The 19,599-nt window shown below is 40.0% G+C and overlaps 2 protein-coding genes across 6 annotated transcripts in view; one reads left to right on the top strand and one right to left on the bottom strand.

Annotated features, from left to right (window-relative positions):
* Positions 1-7,548, top strand: part of gnal (guanine nucleotide binding protein (G protein), alpha activating activity polypeptide, olfactory type) — a 105,034-nt gene extending 97,486 nt beyond the window's left edge. Inside the window, exons 11-12 of the mRNA XM_053611915.1 lie at positions 6,284-6,351; positions 6,657-7,548. Coding sequence (XP_053467890.1) covers positions 6,284-6,351; positions 6,657-6,803 — 215 coding nt within the window. The 3' untranslated portion in view covers positions 6,804-7,548. The remainder of the gene's footprint in view (positions 1-6,283; positions 6,352-6,656) is intronic.
* Positions 7,549-7,682: 134 nt separating this feature from the next.
* Positions 7,683-19,599, bottom strand: part of mppe1 (metallophosphoesterase 1) — a 30,580-nt gene continuing 18,663 nt past the window's right edge. For 3 of the 5 annotated variants that reach the window (XM_053611910.1, XM_053611911.1, XM_053611914.1), the window contains exons 6-9: positions 18,775-18,843; positions 16,515-16,637; positions 11,733-11,873; positions 7,683-10,120 (exon numbers count right to left, since the gene is read on the bottom strand). In XM_053611910.1, the coding sequence (XP_053467885.1) occupies positions 9,938-10,120; positions 11,733-11,873; positions 16,515-16,637; positions 18,775-18,843 (516 nt within the window). In that variant the 3' untranslated portion in view covers positions 7,683-9,937. The remainder of the gene's footprint in view (positions 10,121-11,732; positions 11,874-16,514; positions 16,638-18,774; positions 18,844-19,599) is intronic. The other 2 variants (XM_053611912.1, XM_053611913.1) reach the window with 2 other exon arrangements.

The following is a 19,599-nucleotide window of genomic DNA, read 5'->3' as shown; positions in this document are numbered from 1 at the left end:
TTTTCACGAATGCACAGAAATGGTCCCTTTATGACTCCAGACCCCTGCAGTGTCACTCGCACTGGTTGATGCTGAAGATGAAGACGGATCAGGGTCTGAATCAGGAGAGTTTGCGTCTCTATCAGTTTCGGTTTCAACATCGCCTGAACTTTCACTGCTGTCACTATCTAGAATCCTCGCTCTCACCTGTGTAACTGTGTATGTTTTCTTTTTTTTTCACTGTTTTAGATGTACCTGTGTTCACTGTGGGTGTAACTTTAGCTGGAACACGATTAGCTTTTCGCTTTGGCATTTTTAGTTCACTTCTACTATTACACCAATATTCACGCTTGGATCTTCTTCGTAATGCCGGCGTAATAACGTAATCACGTCGTGATGTCATGACGTCATCAACCTTCCGGGTTAAAAAATAATAATTAAATAAGTAAGGAATCATAGCAGAGTAATGCCGGTACACTGGCCTTACGGGGATAACGTTTACACTGTAAAGCCGCTATATCGGCCTTACGGGTATTTGGCATAGATGACCAAGCCAGTATATCGTCCTTACGGGAATAGATCAAAGACGGACAAGCCGGTTTTTCGGCCATACAGGGTAAGAGGGTGAATAGTGGTGCTTGAAAAGCACTACTATTGTTATTGTGCATACTTATTATTATTATTATAATTAGTGGTGCTTGAAAAGCACTATTATTATTAATATTATTATTATTCCACTTTTTTGGCGCTTAAATAGTCCCGCACCGTTTGTCGGAATTCCACGGTTGAGGAGTCAAATTGATCGTTTTATTGGGGCAGTTGTGGTTTAGCAGTTAAGGCTCTGGGTTACTGATCGGAAGGTTGGGGGTTCGAGCCCCAGCACTGCCAAGCTGCCACTGTTGGGACCTTGAGCAAGGCCCTTAACCCTCTCTGCTCCAGGGGCGCTGTATCATGGCTGACCCTGTGTATCAAGGCTTCCTAACATGCTGGGGTATGCGAAGAAAAGAATTTCACTGTGCTATAATGTGTGTGACCAATAAAGACTCATTATCATTATTGAGAAAAGCGTAGGGTGCCAATGCCTTTCATAAGCGATTGGAATGTCGGCATTCCCGGTACGGAAGCTCAAAGTCGGAAAATTTCCCATAGACATGCACTGAGTTGCGAAAGAATTGGCACCGTACAAGTCTGGCTCTAAAAAGTATTGGCGCCTGATCTGTCCGGCTCTCAGAAGTATTGGCACCCCGCATGGCTGGCTCTCCAAAGTATTTTCGCCCTACATAGCCTGCTCTAAAAAGTATAGCTGCACTACACGGCCGGCTCTCGAAAGTATTGGCGCCCTACGCTGTTGGCTCTTGTAAGTATTGGCGCCCGACGCCAGTGGCTCCTCAAAGTATTGGTGCCCGACGCCAACGGCTCTCTGGAAGTTTTGGCGCCCTACGAGTCCGGCTCTCAAAAGTATTGGCACTCTACATGTCCGGCTCTCAAAAGTATTGGTGCCCTTAGCGTCTGGCTCTCAAAAGTATTGGCGCCCTTAGCGGCCGGCTCTCAAAAGTATTGGCACCCTACGTGTCTGGCTCTCAAAAGTATTGGCGCCTGATCTGTCCAGCTCTCAGAAGTATTGGCACCCCGCATGGCTGGTTCTCCAAAGTATTTTCGCCCTCCATATCCTGCTCTAAAAAGTATAGCTGCACTAAACGGCCGTCTCTCAAAATTATTGGCGCCCTATGTTGTCGGCTCTTGTAAGTATTGGCGCCCGACGCCGTCGGCTCTCGAATGTATCGGCGCCCGATGCCAACGGCTCTCGAAAGTTTTGGCATCCTTTCTGTCTGGCTCTCAAAAGTATTGGCACCCTTCATGTCCGGTACTCAAAAGTATTGGCGCCCTTTGCGGCCGGCTCTCAAAAGTATCGGCGCCTGATCCGAATTTTGCCACGGCAAGCACCACTCACATTTTCTTCAGGAAATATACCGTTCTAGTTATAATTAGTGGTGCTTGAAAAGTACTACTATTGTTATTCGGCATACTTATTATTATTATTATAACGATTATTATTAGTGGTGCTTGAAAAGCACTACTATTGTTATTCGGCATACTTATTATAATTATAATTATAATTATTCTTCTTCCACTTTTTTTTCGGCGCGTAACTAGTCCCGCACCGTTTGTCAGAGATCGACGGTTGAGGTGTCAAATAGATCGACTTATTGAGGAGAGGTGTGCTATGACTTTTGGAAGCGGTCAGAATGTCGGCATTCTCGGTACGGAAGCTCAAATTCGGAAAATTTCCCATAGACTTGCATTGAGTTGCAAAAGTATTGGCCCTCTAAACAGAAAGCTGTAAAAGTATGCCTCGGTACACATTCGGCTGTAAAATGTATTGGCACCCGATCTGTTCGGCTCTCAGAAGTATTGGCACCCTATCTGGCCGGCTCTCAAAAGTATTGGCGCCCTTGACGGTCGGCTCTAAAACGTATTGGCGCAGTACACGGCCAGCTCTAACAGTGCTGCCGCCCTATCTGTCCGGCTCTCAAAAGTATTGGCGCCCTACTCTGTCAGCTCTCGAAGGTATTGGCGCCCGATCCAAATTTTGCCACAGCAAGCACCACTGACATTTTCTTCAGGAAATGTACCGGTCTAGTTATTCTTCTTCCTCTTTTTTTTGGCGCGTAACTAGTCCCGCACTGTTTGTCGTAGATCAACGGTTAAGATGTCAAATCGATCAGCTTATTGAGGAGAGGTGTGCTATGACTTTTATAAGTGATCAGAATGCCGGTATTCCTGCTACGGAAGCTCAAATCAAAAAATTTCCCATTCATTTTCATTGAGTTTCAAAAAGTTTTTATCGGGATTCGACAGCTGAGGTGTCGTATCGATCGGTTTATTGAGGAGAGGTGTGCTGTGACTTTTATAAGCGATCGGAATGCCAGAATTCCCCCTACGGAAGTTCAAAGTTGGAAAATTTCACATTTCCCATAGACTTGCATTGAGTTGCAAAAAGCTTTTGTTGTAATTCCACGGGTGAGGCAGCAAATCGATCGGCTTTTTGAGGAGGGGTGTGCTATGACTTCTGTCCGGCTCTCAAAAGTATTGGCACCCTATTTGGCCGGCTCTCAAAAGTATTGGCACCCTGCACGGCCAGCTTTAAAAGTATTACCTCCGTACACATTCGGCTCTAAAATGTATTGCTGCCTGATCTGTCTGCCTCTAAAAAGTATTGGCACCCTGTCTGCCTGGCGCTCGAAAGTATTGGCACCCTACGCGGTCAGCACTAAAAGTGTTGGCGCCCTACACGGTCGGCTCTAAAAAGCATTGCCGCCTGTCTGACCGGCTCTCAAAAGTATTGGCACCCCGTCCCAGTTTCGCCACAGCAAGCACCACCCACATTTTCTTCAGGAAAAGGTCCGGTCTAGTTATTTTTATTATTGCTAAAAGACACATTTATATTAAAGATGTCAAGCATAATAGTCAGAAAGCATGCAGTAAATAAATGACCAGACAAACTCCTGTCTGTTAGATAAACAAAATGTATAGCCAAGCTACAAGACAGGAACACTATTATCACTATATTTATTACATTTAAAGTGGTGAAAGTTTGTGAAGCCTTTAGAATTTTCTATATTTCTACATAAATATGACCTAAAACATCATCACATTTTCACACAAGTCCTAAACATAGACAAAGAGAACCAAATTAAACAAATGAGACAAAAATATTATACTTTGCCATTTATTTTTTAAGGAAAGTGACCCAATATTTCATATCCTGAACCTCTAGGATTAGCAGTTAATTTGACGGTGAAATTAGAGTCAGGTGTTTTCAATTCAATTGTTTTATTTGTATAGTGCTTTTAACAATGGACATTGTCCCAAAGCAGCTTTACAGAAATATATAAATTCAGGATATAGATTTTAAGTGTATGAATTTTTCCATAATGAGCAAGCCAGAGTTGACAGTGGCAAGGAAAAACTCCCTATGATGATATGAGGAAGAAACCTTGAGAGGAACCAAACTCAAAAGGGAACCCATCTTCATCTGGGTGACACCAGTTAGTGCAATTATAAATAAATCTATTCTATAAATGTGCTAATACTACATGATCAAATAGTGCTGTTGTGTAACCAGGAAATTCATTACAGTTTTTACATGAAGTCTGTTTTGTTAAACTTATCCACTGTTCACTGATGGAGACTTGAGTGCAAAACTGTTTCAGACAATTGCAGTGCTAAAGCTATCATAGAAGTTGTAGTTAAGCATAGCATAACTGTTCATATGAATTAAGGTCCAAAGCCATCTTTATGGTTTTTAAGTGGTATCATCCTCATCTCAATGAACTTTAGGCTGCACTATGTTGGGCCATCCTCAAGAGCAGCATGTGACTTCCAATTGATGAGAACTCCAACCAGAAGTAGGACATCATGATGGATCGGGTAGGTCCTTAGAGCAGAAAGGGTCGTGTGTAGCTTGACAGACAGAGAGAGGGAGAGATTATTTGGTATTTTTATAGTCCAGTAATGGTTAAGGACAATGTACTTTGTGTGAGTGCAAGCAGGGAATCCATCAAGACTAGCTATGACACCATAATTAGTAACTAGAAGGGAGAGCTAGAAGGTAACACAGACATGACGGTGCCCTGGGACACAAGGCCAGCCGTTCCACTAACAACAAACCTGGGTTGTCAATAAATGGGACAATAATCAAGTGTGAGTGAGTGCCCTATTTTTTTTTTAAATACAGAAATCAATCAAAGTCTGATTTTCACAACACATAAACAAAGGAGATTTCTGAGGACCTCAGAAAAAGAGTTGTTATTGCTGGAAAAAGGTTACAAAACCATCCCTAAAGATTTCCACCACTCAGACAGATTGTGTACAAAAGGAGGACATTCAAGACCATTGTTACTCTCCCCAGGAGTGATTGAACAACAAAGATCCCTCCAAGACTAGGACGTGTAATAGTCTGCAAGGTCACAAAGGAACCCAGGGTAACTTCTGAGCAACTAAAGGCCTTTCTCACATTGGCTAATGTTAATGTTCATGAGTCCTCCAACAGGAGAACACTGAACAACAATGGTGTTCATAGCAGGGTTGCAAAGAGAAAGCCACTGCTCTACAAAAAGAACATTGCTGCCCCTCTGCAGTTTGCTAAAGATCACGTGGACAAGCCAGAAGGCTGTTGGAAAAATAGGCAGATGAGACCAAAATAGAATTTTTGTTTTAAATGAGCATTATGTTTGGAGAAAGGAAAACATTGCATTCCTGAAGAATGAAGAACCTTATCCAATCTGTGAAACACGATGGTGGTAGTATCATGGTTTGGGTGTGTTTTGCTGTATCTGGATTGGGGCGGCTTGCCATCATTTATGGAACAACGAATTCTGAAGTATACCAGCAAATTCTAAAGGAAAATGTCAGGACATCTGTCCATGAACTGAATCTCAAGAGAAAGTGGGTCATGCAGCAAGATAACGACCCTAAGCACACAAATTGTTCTATCAAAGAATGGTTAAAGAAGAATAAATTTAATATTTTGGAATGGCCAAATCAAAGTCCTGGCCTTCATGTGATTAAACCCACCAACATCCCAGAGTTGAAGCTGTTCAGGTTCACATACTTTTGCCACTCACAGGTATGTAATATTGGATCATTTTCTTTAATACAGTTGTAATCAAAATTATTCAACCCCCATTGCAAATCAAGTTTATTGTCAAAATTTACAGACTATCAGCTGTTTGCAATGAACAAATCAAACAAAAGCAATTGAAATAGTTCAACACAACAAATGCGTCAAGTGGTTTCCCCAAATTCAACTGAAAATGCAACTTATAATTTTTCAGCTGAATTTGGCATTCATTGTGTTAAAAAATTGCTTTTGTTTGATCTGTTCATTGCAAGTAGCTGAACGTCTGTAAATATTAACAATAAACCTGATTTGCAAATGGGGGTTGAATAATTTTGATTGCATCTGTAAATAAATGACCAAGTATAATATTTTTGTCTCATTTGTTTAATTTGGTTCTCTTTACCTACTTTTAGGACTTGTATGAAGATGTTTTAAGTCATATTTATGCAGAAATATAATAGAAAATCCTGAAGGGTTCACAAACTTTCAAGCAGCACTGTAAACTCTGCAACATTGTGGGTGATTCATATAAAACAAATATAAGGCGCTTCAGCTTCAAATATGTTAAATACCTCCTGCAGCTTTGAAACTGTGAGAGGTTAAAGAATGAAAATGCTAGGACTGTAAATGGTCCAAAAGTTAAAAGGACAGGTGCTGATATATGCATGCTCTTATCCACAGTGACCCCTGATGCTGGGGAAGACCCAAAAGTAACCAGGGCCAAGTTCTTCATCCGGGATGAATTTTTGGTACGCTTTGCATACTTCCAAAAATGTTTGCTCATTTGTTTTTCAGTAATGTTTACTAAAGCTTGACTTGTCATTTTTTGTGTAATTATTTCAGTATGTGTGAGCTGTATGTTGACTTGCTTGTTAGAGTATTTGCCATGTCTTTTGTATGAATTTATTCTTATTATTATCTTATTATTTTTTCTATTGTATTTTAGTCTTCTGTGTACCTTCATATACATTAAGTTGATAATGATACTTAAATATTTGTTTGGTCACTTTCCAAACTCTTTAAGTAATCTAGGATCTGTTATGCAATTCTGCAGAGGATCAGCACAGCAAGTGGTTCGGACAAACACTACTGCTACCCGCATTTCACCTGTGCCGTGGACACAGAGAATATCCGTCGTGTCTTCAATGATTGTCGTGACATCATCCAGAGGATGCATCTCCGCCAGTATGAGCTTTTGTGATTATCTGCCACAATCTGTCCATTCTCCAATCAGATCATTTCTTCTACACTCCCAGATTTCAGGAGGACTATGTGAACTACTGACAAGTGACAATGTTATGTAATTTTTTTCTCTACATTTCATGTTTTCCTCCACTTTATCTCCTTATTTATACAAGAGTGAGGGGTGTGTGTGTGTGTTTCCTGTATCTCTTCAGTCTTGAGTACTTTTAAGTTTGGTTTACTACTTTCTGTAGTTGGATGTGGACCAACCAACCCAATGGAAATCTGTGGTAACTTTAGTAAAGGAAGCCTGAACTTTGACATTTGCAGTCTTCTGAAGGTCTTTTAGGAGTACTTGACAAAGTGGTGGATAATGTACTTTTGCATCAGGTTCCTAAAATGTTGACCGGGAAGTGCGATTCACTATGTAGCACCGCTATATTTATTACTGTCACTTTTCTCTTTAGTATCTTTTTATTGTGCTTTGCTTTTCTTTAATAAGTTTTGTGTCAGAGGTGCAATGTTGCAGGAATATGCAGGGGATTGGAATTGTTTAAATAGCACAGGCTAAGTGTAAACATGTTGGGTCATTGGACTTGAAGTCTTCTGCACCTCAGTACTTTCTACATAAGAAGACTGAGTGGCCAAGTGATAATTAATACCTCTCTTTGCATAGAGAGTTTCTTGTTGTGGAGATAGTATGTGTATACTATATTGTAAATACACATGCACACACACACACTATATATATATATATGGGGCGGGGGGGCGGGGGATGGTATTTTATTATGCTAAGGAACATGCAAGGTTGCTTTATCTTGCACATGCCTGCAAATGTTATTTTGTACATCTTAATTGAAAAAGAGAAAAAAACTTGTAGAAGCTCCTTGTGCCTTTGATTACAGCTGTACCTGTAAATGAGGATTTAGATATAAATACATTTCTGATGGCGCTGTACAGCTTGATGTCAAATCTTAACTGCAGCACAGCCTGCTGATGGGGAATATCTCTCGCTCTCTATCAAAAATGGAATCATATGGTCTTTAATAAAAAATGGAAATTAGGCAAAAAAATATATATATTTAATACAATATGCAAACGTAACCACTTACTGATTGCTAAGTTCAAAATGGAATAATTTTTTTCTTTCATTGAGTTTTATTTTCCCTTTCTAGAACTCTTGACAGCTTTAAAAATCATTGGAAAACACTTTAAGTGTCGGAACACTGAGCCTGCTGACATAGTAGGATGCATATTTTCAGACAAAATGCGTGTGTGAGGTTTGTACACAGGGATACAGCTGTAAATGTGTGTATGCATGTGTGTGCCTGCATGCATGTGTATACCCACATCCCCCTGTTGTGTTCAACCCAAGCTGTACATCAGCATTTTTATATTTATATATGTGTACATATACATTTATAAGGTTACAACAGAAATTATATTGTATAAACCTATATGTACAATTCTACATAGAAATGTGCGTGCCTATGCGTATACATATTTATGAATGTCTAGTGAGGTCGTATGCATAGCCATGGATCTAGGTAGGGTGTACTGTAGAAGGTTTAACTGTCCCTTAACCTTCAGTAACATGCAGACACTGATTGGCCATCCTCACAGCTAAAGAGTATCGCAGAGCCTGAGCCTTATCTGGCATGATTGCACAGTAAAATGTGAAAAGATACCAAGAGATAATGTGGTCAATCAAAATGGGATTATTTAATTTGTGTGGGAGAAAAATCATGTCTTCATTACTTACTTATAATATGTAATTACACTGTCATCTACCTGATCATCATACCTGATTCATTGTTGTAAAAAAAAAATGCACCAACCATTTACTTAAAAAAAATAAAATAAATAAAAAATATAAAAAATTAATTGTCAGAGGCAGCTTAACAGGGACCCTTAAAAAGGACCCTTTAATAGTTCTTTAGGTAGGTAAGAATTCTTATCTTCCTAAAAGGATTCTGCTTATAATCCTCTCTGATAGGAAAACAGTTGTTGGGTTTTACATAGAACCCTCAGAGGCACAAAAGAACCCTTAAGAGTTCTATATTTCACCTTCTTTTCAAAGAGTGTATGCTTGTGAATGGCAGGTTGTAAATTCAAAGGCCAGACCTGCCATAGAGCCACTGTTGGGCCCTTACTGGGTGTAGGCTCCTTAATCCTCATCTGATCAGATATAAGCTTAATTTGTAATTCTGCAACACTTTTAAATGCTTAAGGGGGGAAAATCCTCATCTTACAGTTTTAATTTGTTAAAAACAAACAAACAAAAAATACTATCCAACAAAATGACCCATGGTCTTTTAGATTGTGGTCTTTGTTCCTGTAACATTTTACCATAGCAGAGAAAATTCTGCAGTTCAGCTGGGAGAGTCTCTTGAATGAGCTCAAAGACAGAAAACTATATACTGTATGCGATTCCCCCAAATTAACCCAATATTACAGCCCCAGAAGATGACTGTGCAGATGACAGAGACAGGCCACATGGGGTCGCAAAAGCTGTATGGCAAAATTGCAACAGTGGTAGATAAGCTAATTCTCTTTCCTCTGAGGCTTCTCCATGTTCAAATATTGAGTGATAACTGACAGAGATGAAAATACAAAACTCTGTGTCTGGCCTTCAAGGACTTAACATGTTTTGTTGATTTTAATTTTTATTTTATTTTATTTAAGTGGCACATTAGACCCATCATCTTTGTTCAGAATGGAAATGTCAGAAGAAATGTAATTTTCCAAATAAAATACCTCTAAAGGTGTTGGTGTGTTTTATTATTCAACCAGCACTGAAGAAGAATACACACATTATTAGTCAGATATACAGTAGATACTTTCTTTTATTGCCTTTGTTCTGCATAAAACTACAGTTAAAGACATCACTTATTTGTTTATTTAAAAGAAAAAGCAAACGGCTTGGCCTGTAATTAGGGCAAAGTGGAATTTTAAATGTAAACCATTTAGAAGACCAATTAATGCAAAACATCAATACAATACTCTATTAGGTCAAGTGGACATCACAGTATAAAAGAATTTGCATATATAAATTATAAATGTAACAATAGTATTTGCAGTATCTAAAATTCTCTCTTAGGTACATCAGTGCTCAGTTTCCTGAAAGCATGGACATTAGTATGTGTGTGTGTTTCACAAAGACTTTTTCTTGCCCAAAAGACTGTTTACTATATGCAGTGCTCCTTGGAAGGGATGCAGATGCACAAGTATAATCAGCACAATCACAACCGCACTGCTGCAATATACTGCTATAATACTGCTCTCCTCTGGCAGGAAACACTTAGACAGTGCAAAATCAGATGTCGAAAAGGTGCCCTATACACAAAAACACACACATGGAAACATTGTGGGGGGGAACAAATACATATGATACAGAAAGGATTATATACAAGGCAAATTCATGCAGTTGTCTAATCAGCCAATCATGCAGATAAAAGTCAAAGCTTCAGTTAAGGTTCACATCAAACAACAGAGTGAAGAAAGTGTGATCTCTGTGACTTTAACTGTGATGTGGTTGTTGGTGCCAGATGGGTTGGTTTGAGTATTTCAGAAACTGCAGATCTCCTGGGATTTACACACACACACACACACACACACACACACACACACACATCTCTAAAGTTTACAAAGAATGGTGTGAAAAACAAAAAAGCCATCCTGTTTGCAGAGGGTCTGCCAGCTGAAACACCTTGCTGAAGACAGAGCAGAGGGAAATGACCAGACTGGTTTGAGCTAACAGGAAGTCCATACTCAGATAAGCACTCTTTACAACTGTAGTGAGCAAAAAAGCATCTCAGAATGCACAACTTCAAGCAAAAACCTTGAGGTGGATGGGATATAACAGCAGAAGAGCACATCAGGTTCCACTCTTGTCAGCCAAGAACAAGAATCTGAGGCTATCATGACCACAGACTCACAGAACGTGGACAGCTGAAGACTGGAAAAAGATCAGGCTTGTGTCCAAAAGTGCATACTGAATTTGATGCAGTATCAATTGAAACAGTACGTACTAATCAGTGTGTGTAGTATGAATACAATCCCAGACATACTACATCCGCCATGTTGGCATCGTCATGTGACTTTCGAAGTCAATTTAACACAAAAATCTTAAAGGTTTCCTGTTTAAACCTTCAACAAGTTAACAATTTATTAGGGTAATGTTAAACAAGTCCTGTTTAACCAAGGTTTAATACTTAAAAAGGGCAGACAGGATGTCTGGAGATTTTTTTTCTCTGAACTCGTCCGCACCAGTCCCGTTGCATTATGGGATTTTTGACCCACATAGTGTCCATTGGTTTCATACTGCAAAATCTCGCCGGAAGCAGTTCATCATTCGGGTATTTCTTGTCTACTGTTTCTCACCTACTGAGAATACGGACATACTACCCCTTTGGTGTACTGCTTTTCACCTACTGTGTAGTAGGGTAGTACGCGATTTCGGACGCAGCCCAGGTGATTCTCAATGTGGTCTTCTGCTGTTGTAGCCTATCCACCTCCAAGGTTCGATGTTTTGTGCATGCTGAGATGCTTTTTGGATCACCACGGTTGAACAGACATCAAGTAACTATTTGAGTTACTGGCAGCTCAAACCAATCTGGTCAATTTCCTCTGACCTCCCTTATCAACAAGGCATTTCCACCCACAGAACCATCACTCAATCACTGTTTTCGGCACAATTCTGAGCAAACTCTAGAGGCTGATGTGTGTGAAATTCCCAGGAGATCAGCATTTTCTGAAATACTCAGATCAGCCCTTCTGACCATGTTTTTTCTTCCTTGGATGTGAACATTAACTGAAGCGCTTGAACCATATCTGCATGATTTTCTGCTGCCACAAATTGGCTGATTGGATAACTGCATGAATGTGCAGGTGTACGGGTGTTCCTAAAAATGGATAATGAGTATATTGTGTGTAATTTCATGGTTACCAGGATGAAGCTGGGGTTGTTGCGGTTCCTCCAGCTGAAAGATGGAACGCTGATCTCCAGGAAACGATTCTCATGGAAAACCTCACAGCTGCTGTGGGTGTGGCCACTCAGAATGAGGCGGGGCTGGAACCACCACAGTAGCTGAGCATTAGAGAAGAAAGCTGTTTTTATTTAAAATGCTCTGGAGATTGATTCAAAGGAAGCACAACCCCTGAAAAATTTAACTCAACAACAACTAGGTTTATCTATATTAATAAAAAATTCTTATAAGGTGTATGAGCTTAATTTTGCCTATATCATAACAAAAACAAAAAAATAAGAATTTGCTTTTTGTTTATTACAAAACACACAGCATTACATAAAGTTACCAGTCATCTTTATTGTTAAAAATATTTCTTCTTAACATAGGAATCCAGAGTCTTTAGATAGAACCCACAATGGTGCTGCATGATCCATCAAAAGCTGCACTTTATCATTGTGACCGCCAGATGCCACTAGCGCTCAGAGTGTTGAAAAGCTTCTAGTAATAATCCATTCTTAAATAGATTTGGGAGGAAAGCTTCACTGCTCAGGAAAACTTCATTTTGCCTAATATTATTTAGGCTACAGTTGACAACAATGGCCATCTAATAATATTTTATCAGATTAACTTACATTTTGGGGTTTGTTATATTCCAGAAAGATCTGGAGAGTTTTCTGGAGACACTATCAGAATCAACAATAGAGCTGGGACAAACTTGCAGTGTTTCTACAAGTCAAAATGAGGTCCTTTAAGCGGCATTTCATTATTCATATAATGACCATATGGTAATTTTTTTCTAAAATTTCTTCGAGTAAAGATAGAGAATGATAATTTAAGAACTTCAATAAAAACATGCACAGTAGCATAAACCTTTCAGTAAAGTTGTGTAAATGTTTGTAAATGTTAGTTTGCCAAACCAAACTAAAATGCTCAAGTCAGGTCAAATAGATTTTTATTGTAATTCCTTTATATAACTTGTATACATTGGAACAAAACATAATTTCTCCAGGACCATGGTGCAACACATCTAGTTGCATAAGCGTGAGCACACCTAAACTAATACTTTGTTTAAGTACCTTTTGATTTTACTATATTACACCACTCAGTCTTTTTGGGTAAGAGTCTATCAGTATGGCACATCTTCACTTGGCAATATTTTCACACTCTTGCAAAAACATTCTAGAACTGTTAAATTGTGAGGGCATCTCCTGTGCACAGTCCACTTCAGGTCACCCCACAGAATTTTAGTTGGATTCCAGTCTGGGCTCTGGCTAGGGCATTCAGAAACATTGATCTTTTGGTTAAGCCAATCCTTTGTTGAGATGGATGTATACTTTGGTTCACTGAAATTCCTTTTCATCTTAGCTTACTACCAGACACCTGAAGGTTTTGCACTAAAATCAGCTGGTATTTATAGGTATTCATGATTCCCTCCACCTTGATAGCCCCAGTTCTGGCTAAAGAAAAGCAACCCTAAAGCATGATGCTGCCACCATCATGCTTCACCGTGGGTATAATGTTCTTCTGTGCTTTTTTTGCAGCATACATACAGTGCATCCGGAAAGTATTCACAGCGCTTCACTTTTTCCACATTTTATGTTACAGCCTTATTCCAAAATGGATTAAATTCATTATTTTCCTCAAAATTCTACAAACGATACCCCATAATGACAATGTGAAAGAAGACTGCTTGAAATCTTTGCAAATTTATTAAAAATAAAAAACAAAAAAAAGTACATGTACATTAGTATTCACAGCCTTTGCTCATTACTTTGTTGAAGCACCTTTGGGACCAATTACAGCCTCAAGTCTTTTTGAGTGTGATTCTACAAGCTTGGCACACCTATTTTTGGGCAGTTTCTCCCATTCTTCTTTGCAGGACCTCTCAAGCGCCATCAGTTTGGATGGGGAACATCAGTGCACAGCCATTTTCAGATCTCTCCAGAGATATTCAAGCGGGTTCAAGTGTGGGCTCTGTGAATGTCCTTGAGTGGCCAAGCCAGAGTTGTTCTGTAGCCACTCCTTTGTTATCTTGGCTGTGTCCTTGTCCTGTTGGAAGATGAACCTTCGCCCCAGTCTTAGGTCCAGAGCGCTCTGGAGCCGGTTTTCATCAAGGAAGTCTCTGTACATTGCTGCATTCATCTTTCCCTCGATCCTAACTAGTCTCCCAGTTCCTGCCGCTGAAAAACATCCCCACAACATGATACTGCCACCACCATGCTTTATTGTAGTGGTGGTATTGGCCAGGTGATGAGTGGTGCCTGGTTTCCACCAGACATGACACTTGCCATTCAGGCCAAAGAGTTCAATCTTTGGTCTGAGAGACCTTCAGGTGCCTTATGGCAAACTCCAGGTGAGCTGTCATGTGCCTTTTACTGAGGAGTGGCATCCGTCTGGCCACTCTACCATACAGGCCTGATTGGTGGAGTGCTGCAAAAATGGTTGTTCTTCTGGAATGTTCTCCTCTCTCCACAGAGACACGCTGGAGCTCTGTCGGAGTGACCATTGGGTTTTTGGTCACATCGCTGACTAAGGCCCTTCTCCCCTGATCGCTCAGTTTGGCCGGGCGGTCAGCTCTAGGAAGAGTCCTGGTGGTTCCAAATTTCTTCCATTTACGGATGATGGAGGCCACTGTGCTCATTGGGACCTTCAATGCTGCAGAAATGTTTCTGTACCCTTCCCCAGATCTGTGCCTCGATATAATCCTGTCTCAGAGGTCAACAGACAATTCCTTGGACTTCATGGCTTGGTTTGTGCTCTGACACGCATTGTTAACTGTGGGACCTTATATAGACAGGTGTGTGCCTTTCCAAATCATGTCCAATCAACTGAATTTACCACAGGTGGACTCCAATCAAGTTGTAGAAACATCTCAAGGATGATCGGTGGAAACGGGATGCACCGGAGATCAATTTTGAGTGTTATGGCAAAGGCTGTGAATACTTATGTACATGTGCTTTTTTTTGTTTTTAATAAATTTGCAAAGATTTCAAACAAACTTCTTTCATGTCGTCATTATGGAGTATTGTTTGTAGAATTTTGAGGAAAATAATGAATTTAATCCATTTTGGAATAAGGCTGTAACATAACAAAATGTGGAAAAAGTGAAGCACTGTGAATACTTTCCAGATGCACTGCACCTTTTGCAATTGGTCTCATCAGACCATAACATTTTGCTACAGGGTTTGGGGTGATTTATTTGGGCGTGTATGTTTTTTTTGTGAGAATGGGTTTCCGTTTAACCACTCAACACCATAGCCCATACGTGTAAGAAATATGAGAGCTTCTTGTCACATGCAGAGAGCAATCAGTACTTGGCAGATATTCCTGCAGCTCCTTTAATGTTGCCATAAGTCTCTTGGCAGCCTCCCTAGTATGTTTGTGTCTTGACCTTTTATAAATTTTGGAGGAACGTCCTGTTCTTGGTGATGTCACTGTGGTGTTCAATGTTCTCTATTTGTTGATGATGGCCTTTACAGTGTTCCATAGTATATCTAATTGTTTGGAAATTCTTTTATACCCCTCTCCTGATTGATGCCTTTCAACAAGTGTGATACCATGCATGCTTTGTAAGCTCTTTGCAGACCTTAACTTCAGCATATTGGTGAAACCAAGATGATGTGAAGAAAATCCAACAGAAACAGCTGGTGTATTTTGGGGGTTAACCAGAATAATTTCATTGATGACAGCTGTATGATTATTACTTTTGAACATGAGGTTGAATGTGAACACAGCCACATCCCTAATTATAAGAGTACGCACACTTATGCAACCAGTTTATTGCAACTTTTTTATTTTTCCCTAAAATGTTTGATTGTTTTTCACTTAATTTTAATACGTTAACATGTTTTTGACAATTATTGAAGACAAACAATCTCTGCTGAGTAGTTGTAGTAGTAGTACCAAAATTGTGAACATGAGAAAACTCTTAGACAAGTTCTCAAAAGTAGCTTTAGCATATTATGCAAATTAGCTAAAAAAAATCTAACTGGGTGGAGCTAAATGGTTCTTGAGGTCTTTTTTTGCTCAGGAGAACCCAAAGAATAAGTACCAAAAGAATTTACTGTGGGACTTATGGTATTCAAGATATGAGCCAAAACCTAAAACATTTCACCATCATCAGGATGATTGGGCTCATCTCTCTTGCCTGAGCGGCAGGGAGTACTATGTATTGACCAGGTTTTATGTTTGTAGAACCTACGGCTTGGTCTGCACAATCAATTTTAGCAGAGAAAAGGGAGAAGCAACATTATGCACTATGTGCTTGGCCCCGTGATGAGAAAAATCCAAACAAAAACAATTGGGTCACAAACACTTAGTGCTTGGACCCCTAATAATAACTATAGCTGCAAGCAGCTACTGAGTGGTCAAACACTACATAGACCACTTTGAGGTCAAATGACACCAATGTTCTGTGCTCCCTCAGGACATGGTCCTCAACATAGCTTTCTAATATTGTGTCGAAACAATGAAGCACTGCAGAGATATGGCCTCAATTTTTTATTAGCTATTTCTCTGTCAATGTCTGCCATATTACATTGCAGATTTCAAAAGCAATGCATAACAATAATAAAAATGTTTCTTCTACAGACCAAATAAGGTGAGACATCTGTTAAATGATCAGAGCTCAATGTGCTTTGTTTAACATTCAAGCATGCAAGGCTTTGTATGTAATTTTTCTTGCATGTCAAATCAGGTTGTAAGAATCCTCAAAACCTACATAAAAACAGGTGGCTGAAAACCCCACCTTTTCACCTCACCTTCTTTGAGGCATCCTGAGAGAGCACGTCATAGCGTTCCTGAAAGAGCTGATAGCGTTCATTGAGTGGTGCTGCATCTTCACCTGTGCACTCAGCATCACTGGTACGATATAGAGGGTAGTGCTGGAAACACATCGATAACATTTTTAACTGGAGACGTGCAAAGTGCAGTTTTCTCGAACGGCCCATATTTGATTAAACAGTTTATTCTGTACACATTAAATTGCTATGTTTAATACACTCAGTGGTGACTTTTTTTAGGCAAATCTACCTTGAAGCCACTGTCAGTCATTTTATAATGCATGCTTTCCATACATACATTACCAATTACCATCTGTACCCATCACCTGCTATGCACCTAACCCATTTCTTAGCCCCCTGTCCCTGTCAATCCATGGACACAGACCATTGATAATCAGACGTTAGTTGTGGTGGACCATTATCAGCACACCTTTGATACAGACATGAGAGTGTCAACTGATTGAGTGTGGCACTGGAATTAATGCATCAGGTAGAGAAGCACTGATGATAGCATTTTTAAGCACCTCTGGAACTGCTGGATTGAGAAACAGATATTCAGCCAACAACAGTCAGAGGGTCAGAAACTGACAATAATAAAGAACTACAGAATGCATAGTCTATCAGCAGGACTGAAACTGACATGTAGTCACTTATGAATATGGATCAAGGTACATGGTCACATCTGGCTCCAGTCTGAAGTGGAAGTTAAGATTTCTACACTGTCCATTCTGAGAAGCATTGCAGGTATGAATTCTGGTAAAATTAATCAATCAAACTGCAAAAGAACTAAATGTTGATTTTGGTACCATGTGCACCGATTACAAAGTGCATAGGACAAAACACACACACACACACACACACACACACACACACACACACACGAGTGAATGTCAGGATATGGCATAAATTATAAGTACAGTGTCGTCCACCAATATTGGCACCAGTGATAAAGAAGCCCCAAAACATTAAAGAACCACCACCATATTTAACCGTGGGAAAACCACCTCTGGTGTTTACTGCCAAAAATCTCTATTTTGGGTTCATCAGACCATAGAACCCGATCCCATTTAAAGTTCCAGTAGCGTCTGGCAAACTGAAGATGCTTGAATTTGTTTTTGGATGAGAGCAGAGGCTTTTTTCTTGATACCCTTTCAAACAACTTGTGGTGATGTAAGTGACTTCGGATTGTAGTTTTGGAGACCTTGACCCCAAGATGCAACTAACTTCTGCAATTCTCAGCTGTGATCCTTGGAGATTTTTTGGCCACTCAAACCATCCTCTTCACAGTGCGCTAAGACAATATATATACACACACAAGTTCTCTTTCAGGTTGATTCATAACAACATTTCCAGTTGACTGGAACTTAATTATGGTGGAAAAGGGCATTTTCAATGCTTTTGCTATTTCCTTATAGCCTTCCTATTTTGTGAAGCTCAACAACCTTTTGCAGGACATCACAGTTATATTCCTTGGTCTTACCCATTGTGAAGAATAACTAACGGACTTTGGCCTGTGTGTTACCACATATTTATACCCCTTTGAAACAGGAAGTCATGGTTGAAAAATGTCCTGTTCCTAGTCACCCAGGTGTACTAAAAAAATGGAAGATATCAATGGCAATATACTTCAAATATATTTTTCTCATATATGAAATCATGGGGGTGCCAATAATTGTTGCACAACTATATTTAACAAAGATTTTTTTTGATAAATTTGTGTTGTGTGCACGCAATTGTTTGATATCCATTAGAACAGAGTATGTTTGTGATTTTTTTTTTTTAACAAAAGATCAAAAGGTCAATTAAGACAATTTTGCACAGACGACTTTGCTCATGTTTACCAAGGGTGCCAATATTAGTGGAGAGCACTGTAAAAGCTATGAGTTAGTCAACTCTACCTTCATTTCGCAGCTTTTTTGTGATTTCATTTTATGGCACAATTTCTCCCTAAATCAAACACTAGCAGGTTGTTAGTCCTTGCCCTAGTACACACACACACACACACACACACAAACAATCTCCTATATTTACATTTACAGCATTGTCAGATGCCCTTATCCAGAGTGACTTAAATTTATCTAATTTTATACACTGAGAAGTTGAGGGTTAAGGGTCAAGGGCCCAACAGGGGCAGCTTGGCAGTGCTGGGATTTGAACTCACGATCTTCCGATCAGAAGTCCAAACCACTGACCTACCGTTTCCTACCTTCCCTATTTTTACCCAATTCCCTATATTTACCTGAAGTATGATGGGAGGCGTTGATGCATGTGTCTGCATGTCCCTGCAATGATTCCTTGTAGCATCAGACTGCAAAATACAAATGTGACACTGTTAACATGTATATATTAAGCCTCATAAAACCCAAAATCACAGTTCAACAGAAATTTTGCACAGCTTTTCCAAAGTGAAGTTAAAGCATTAAAGCACATGTGAATAAGCTTAAGTGAAATCAACACTGGAGTCCAATATATGCTGGCTAACAAGAAAAACAAATGTGCAGGGCATGGGGGTGGTTGAGCATCAGCTGTGAACTGAAAGGAGGCAGGTCAAACCAGCAGGGAAAGTGTGATGATTTTCACCTGTGTTGTATTAGCCCGAGTTAATTTAGGTGTCTTTTTGTGCTTAGAGTCTTCCGCAATCCACAAGCGAGAGAGACAGTCTGAGAGTCTGCTTGGCAGGACTTGCGACACACAGATACACACCCACACACATCATGAAGCATGAACTTGAACCTGATGGAGCAAAAGCTGAAAGTTTTGTTGTTTCCTACTGTGCTTTGAAAGTGCGCTGAAAAACACTGTTTGAATAAACGTGAGCCCAGATTAAATTTCTGGGCCATGTGCAGAAGCTGCTGCAGCCCAGCAAACCTCCAGCTGTGTCCCCTGCTACCATGCCACACATAACGCTCAGTAAGATCGCCTCCATGGATGATCCAGAGACCTTCCTGGAGCTCTTTGAGCATGTAGCTGCTGGGTGGCTGGAGGAGAAATGGCTCTGCAATTCCTCCCCTTGCTATCAGGAGAAGTCCAGTTCGCTGCATCTCCCCATCCTTTCACCTACGTG

Source organism: Ictalurus furcatus, chromosome 23, assembly GCF_023375685.1.
Source record: "Ictalurus furcatus strain D&B chromosome 23, Billie_1.0, whole genome shotgun sequence".
NCBI classification, from domain to species: Eukaryota; Metazoa; Chordata; class Actinopteri; order Siluriformes; family Ictaluridae; genus Ictalurus; species Ictalurus furcatus.
Note: the sequence above shows the minus strand (reverse complement) of the source record. Positions and strands in the feature narration are given on the sequence as shown.